Consider the following 6,078-nt stretch of genomic DNA (forward strand, 5'->3'; position numbering starts at 1 on the left):
GCCTGCTCTTCCTACGATCGCAGGGCGCCGAGAGCGACAAGCGAGGGCGCCAAATGAAGGTGCAAAGCAAGCCAAATTAGCTTCCGTCTGCAACTTAAATTGAGCTTTGTCCGCCTCTGACGAGCATCGAGCGCGGGCGCAAGACAATGGAAAGGGTCTGTTAAGCCATTAGGTAGCAGTTGGTACCCTGAAAAGGCCTTAAGCTTAATTTTTCTTTAAATTATATTTCTTAATGATAAACTTTATTCATACTTCCAGAGTCTCTTCGAGAGAGTGGGATATCATCAACTTTTTCCAGCCTTTACTCAACATCGAATTTTCCCAAGTTCTGTTTGCAGTGCGAAAAGCATAATTCAGCCTGCTTGCATTTCCGCTATATTTTCAATTATCGGCATTGGATATGAACAATTGGATCGGGTTTGTTAATTTTTAATACCTTAAGTAAGTTGTAGAGTCTCGGTGGCTCAGACAATGATACGGCAGGCTTCCGAGAAAGAGGCCTGAGGTTCGATCACTGTGCCCATGCCGGTACGAATGGACATTCTTGCATATACTTATACCGGGGCTTTGGCGTTTAAGAATCCACCTTATATTGGAGGTCACTTTAAAATAGGCTCTTGACTCCCAAAAGAAGAAGTTCCATGTTGAAGGGAAAATTAGTTGGGGGGTCACTAGTCGACTTAGAATTGATTTGGAAACGAGATAGCGATCTGCTTTTCAAGGGGCTTCATGTTAAGGAGCCTATCGCTCGGCGATAGCTGGTCGATTTCGAGTTATGAACACACACACACACACACACACACATAGTTATATAGCACACCGGGCCAGCGTACTGAATGTTGGTATCTAAATTGATGCCTTCAGCATGAACAGTGATAGGGAACAATAGGCTTTATAGTCATAACGCTATGAAATTCTATCACGAGCCCCCTTTCACCTCTACATTGAATCAATAAATCAAAGTGTGATACCAAAGTATAATGTTTTTTTAATAACTTACTATTTTTCCAGGCTAACCTGGAACATTTTCTAAAGTATGAGCCTGCTAGCGCTTCAAATAAGCAACTGTTGCATTACGCACTTGGAGCCTATTATCCTGGTATGTAAAAATAAGATTTTTTTTTAAATTTGAGTTTTAATATATTTTATTTTTCACTGACAGGAACTTTTAGACTTTTTGATTATGGTTCCGAAAAAAACTTACAGTTGTATCGTTCAATCACACCACCGGACTATCCCCTGGAAAACGTTAATATTCCATTTGCTATTTATCACGGTCAAAATGATGTATTAGTGGACCCCAAGGTTAGTATAAATCCTTAATAATAATTATTTCGTTTCTGATGAAAAACTGGGGTGACCTAAGAACAAATTAAAAAAGATACGATTACAAGAAAGGAACCAATTATATACAGTTTGGACATGCTGGGGCTTACGAAAAAGTCATGTAGAACAAAAAGCGGAATTGAAAAAATTTCATGATCAATTTGAGATTTTTGCGCTCGAGGGAAACACGTTATGATTATATAATATATGATACATACACACAAAAAATCATCTAAAGATACTTAAGTGTAAGCTTTGAGGTAAGTTAGACCTAACAGTATTCTTTCCCGGGTGTTGTGTTAGTTGAATGTGGTGCCCTCGAGCATTAAAATCTCAATTTGTCCCAGAAATTATTTCCCGCTTACTTTTTTGCTACATGACAAAAGTTGTAAAGTATTTAGCGGGCTCTTTAATAGGCTAGTTAAAACTTGAGTCAATTTTTTTTGGGATATACTGGAAAAATGACTAAAAATATATTTGTTAGGGATTCACTTCATTAGTTTGCAGAATAGGGCATTTTTGTTGAAATAATATGAGGGGAGGGCCCATACTCTACTATCGTTTACAAAGTACCCGTACAGGTCAAAAACGTCCTCTAGCAGTTAGAATAATTCCAGGAACATTCAAGATCTTTACTTAGATTCGTCGTAGGCGAAAACGAATCTGACACTATCCAAGAAGTATCGTTGTAGCAAAACAAAAAGACTACCATTCCCTAAAAATTACACCTCGGATTAAAAAACTCTCTCTGATGCGCTACGGAATTCTAAACCAGTCAGCATTTTTGTTCGATTCACATTCTGAGACACTAATCGGCCAAAGTCATGCGGTGGTCTGGAAGTGTTATCAATAGATTGCCCCTTCGTAAAAACTACACTTAAATCTAAAATGACCAGTTGGTACTGTGCATAATGGCAGTCCATTTGCGCGCTATTTTGAATCCGCAATGAATCCGAAACTAATTCAATACTATCCTTTAACCTCAACGAGACAACACAAACAAGTCAGCAACACCGCAGAATTGGCTGAATGCGATCAAAATTGCTGTACGTGGAGAGATTTAATAAAGTAGGTGTTTGAAGTGGCTGCCGTTGACGGCTAGATAATTATGAAGACGATAATAAAATGCTCTCAAAATATTCTGTCGCATGTCCTGTGTTACAAGATTTTCTTTGTTTCGAATTCGGTGTTTTAAGTCTTCCAAATTGTTAGAGTTGGGCATATAGGCATTATTGTTGAACACCACAAAAAATAGTCGAGTGGTGAAAGGTGTGCTGACCTAGGTGGCCACTCAATTTCACCACGTCTTTTGATCCAGCTGTTGTGGAACGTTCGATTTAGAAATTCCCGTACGATCAACGCATTACGTGCAGCTGCAACATCTTGTTGCATTTTTACAGCCGAACAATCATCACCAAATATATTTAGAATGGCTGGCACGTCTTGATTTTCTAAAAGTTCGAGATAATTCGGTACAGTCAAATAATTACCTTAAAAATAACTGCCAAATGATACCACATTTGCAGAAAGAAGCCCAAATACTGAGCTTTTGAGGGTACTGAATATGACGCTCACTCATCCAGCGAGGGTTGGCATCGTTCCAAAAATGACAATTATGTCAGTTAAAAACTTCACTCAGTTCAAATATTGTTTCATAACTAAAAACGACAAAATCAAAAATAATATTATAGAGCTTGTGAAGGTGCATCATTTCTTCAATAAACAGATTTTGCCAATCAAAATCATCTTTCTGCAACCCCTGGGTGAGAATTACTTTAAAAGGATCCCATTTGTTTCTTTAAAGAATTCGGTGAATAGATGATTTGCTAGCATCAACCGTCTGTTCAACCGTTTTGCCATAATCTCACACCATAAGCAATGTGATTGAGCGGTTGGGTCAGGGGGAATTTTTGATAAAAAAAGACCAAGTTTTTGCGGATTTTAATCACTTATTTGCTAATAGATAATTCCTCGTAAATTAAGCCCTTTTTCAGAAAAATTTCTGAACATCTGAGTAGGTACATATATAAATCTATGTGAACAATTGTACCCGAAAAAAATTCTCCTATTTACTAGGATACTAGTAGCTAGGATACTTATCAATTATATAATAATTTTATTTTTTAGGACCACAACACGTTATTTTTTCACGTTGTGACGCTTTCGAATAATTAAGTTAAAAATTTTTTTACTTTGTGCAATATAACTTGTGATAATAAACGAAGAAAATATCGACAAAATATCTTGCGACAAATCTACAAATCGTTATCGTTTGCTTCTTTACAACAAAACAATTTTCTTTACCGACTGATACTAAACGAACAAAAACGAATGACAAAAGACCAGTCGGTTTAATTAAATTTTTTAACCCAAATAATAAGAAATAAATTTATTAATATTGCGCATTAATAATATTTGAACGCAAAGTGAGATTTTGGTGACTAGGTCTATAACCGGTTGCACGGGGTCTAAGGCTAATAAAGTATGTAAATGTGTTGCAAAATGAATGGCATTTTTAGTTTTAATAAAGTTATGCCTAATACCAAGATAAATGTCACCAGCTGATTGTAGTTGTCAAATTAAAATTCAAACATTCTATACCGTTATGAGTTATTAAAACTTTTAAAAAGTTTTTTGAGAAATCTCATGTTATTGTAAAAATAAAAATAAGTATTTTTGACAAAAATAATCACGTACCTTCTATTTCCGAATTACATTTTCAATTTTACATGTAAATACAATTTATTATAAATAGACTGCACATTATTGTTTATAATTTCAAAAGCTTTGGAAGAGTAAATCTGAAAACTGGCTTTGAAATTGTCAGAATACATATAAAAAATATGCCTAAACAATGAAAGCCTCATGATTAATTTCATTCTTAACTGAAGATAATAATAATAATTATATGGAAATTATTTTTTAATACTTCAAAAACTTTAGTGTGGGAAATTTAACATGCATTTAGATTTAATTCAAAAGAGTCAGAGCGAGAAATATAAAAGAAGCACGATCATATTTAAACAAACATGGAAAAAATTACAAACAGCTGCACGTATAGTGGGAAGATATTTCTAAAGAATGGGATTTGCAAATACGAGAGAGCTATAAAACAGAAAATTCATTTTATTCATGCAATATTATTTCAAATACATTGCGCAGCATAGCGGTTAAGAGCCAAGTGCTGGATTCAAGCTCATTGACGATTTTTAATATAGTCATAAACATTATATTATAAGATTATGAATATAAACATAACCTAAAATTAAATCAAGAACTTTATGGTTATCATCATAACACTCTTTTGCCTTTAACCACTTTTAAAATAAAATGAATAATGTTACTTTATTAAACAATCTCATGATTTGTTAAATAAAAAAATAGATATATGTACATGCATAAACTTTCACGATTCTCCAACACTTGACTCTTACTCTTCTCCTAACCTAACTTTCGGTTTCACGGATTATTATTTTCATTCGGCTGTCAATGTCAATCTGGACTAACTGGACGCGACATTTGACCTTACGGAAAATGCAAGTAGGCCGTTCTTACACCCAACCGCTCAATTGTCTCCTTCTCACTTCATGACATGCTTTCATAGACAACTTAAGGGACTAAGGTAATTCTAAAATTAAGCCAGCGTAAATTGGGAGACATTTACAGAAAGGCGCGTTGGTGGAACAGTCTGCGAATGCCTTGCAAAAGCGATTAGAGGCTTCCCCACGTCTGCTCCGTTCTACGTCTATGATAAAAACATTTTCCGTCATAAGGCCCAAAATAAAGACTCCTAAAATTTCAAAAATATCTGAACACAAAAAATCGTTCGGAATACGCATCTGCAATATAAAATACGGGTTCTCATTAAAAAACAACAAGTTGGATTCGGGAAGCCGCAACAAACGAAATCGGGCCCAAGTTTTGACTAGACCATTAAAAAGCCCGCTGAATACTCTACAACTTTTGTCTAGATTATTTGTTTCTATAATGTATTATTTTTGACCTAGTTGGCCGTTTCCAGTATATATTTTTTATTTTAGGATATAGGTTTACTTAAACGAAGACTTCCGAATATCGTCGATGCTTATCTCATACCTGGAAAATTAAATCATTATGATTTAATGATGGGCCTGAATATTAACAAACTTTGCTATGAACGTGCCGTGGCATTAATGGAAAAATATAATTAAAAACATTCTTAAGAAATATAAACCTTAGTCATGGACTTGAAATTATTTAAGAAATACATTAAACTAGAGCTATGAAAATTTATTTTATTTATATATTTTGCAGAATAAATTATATATGAAACAAATTATGTGAAATTTTATTATTTTTGACCAATTACATTTTCAAGGTTTAGGCGTTGTAGCTTTGTTTCTTTTCATTTGTATACCTTCTCAAGCGTGAACGGAACGGCGACTCAATTGCTTATTTAATATCATTCAGTAAAAAGCGCAAAAAGCAACTGACAGATGGAAATCCCCATTTCTCTCAAATTTAATAAAGTTAACCGACGATAGATAGCGCCAGAACTGCCATATCGAGCCTAAAGTTCACCCCCACCATACCCACCGTTTGGAAGCCGCAAAACAGACGGTGCATGATTACCACTGTAAATTCGTATGTAAGCCGAAAATGCTCGATTCGAACTTCAGTTTTCTCAGGTTTCTGCTGTTATTAATATTATAATTATAAAATATTATATCAATATTAATGAATAGTTGACTATCTTTTAGTAAAAATAGTTCA

At 34.7% G+C, this 6,078-nt stretch overlaps 1 protein-coding gene across 1 annotated transcript in view; it reads left to right on the plus strand.

Annotated features, from left to right (window-relative positions):
- Nucleotides 1-5,516, plus strand: part of LOC117177889 (lipase 3-like) — a 44,794-nt gene extending 39,278 nt beyond the window's left edge. Inside the window, exons 5-8 of the mRNA XM_033368963.1 lie at nt 259-417; nt 1,012-1,099; nt 1,163-1,305; nt 5,367-5,516. Of these exons, the coding sequence (XP_033224854.1) occupies nt 259-417; nt 1,012-1,099; nt 1,163-1,305; nt 5,367-5,516 (540 nt within the window). The remainder of the gene's footprint in view (nt 1-258; nt 418-1,011; nt 1,100-1,162; nt 1,306-5,366) is intronic.
- The last annotated feature ends 562 nt before the right edge of the window (nt 5,517-6,078 follow it).

Source organism: Belonocnema kinseyi, chromosome 1 (genome assembly GCF_010883055.1).
Source record: "Belonocnema kinseyi isolate 2016_QV_RU_SX_M_011 chromosome 1, B_treatae_v1, whole genome shotgun sequence".
In the NCBI taxonomy this organism is placed as follows: domain Eukaryota; kingdom Metazoa; phylum Arthropoda; class Insecta; order Hymenoptera; family Cynipidae; genus Belonocnema; species Belonocnema kinseyi.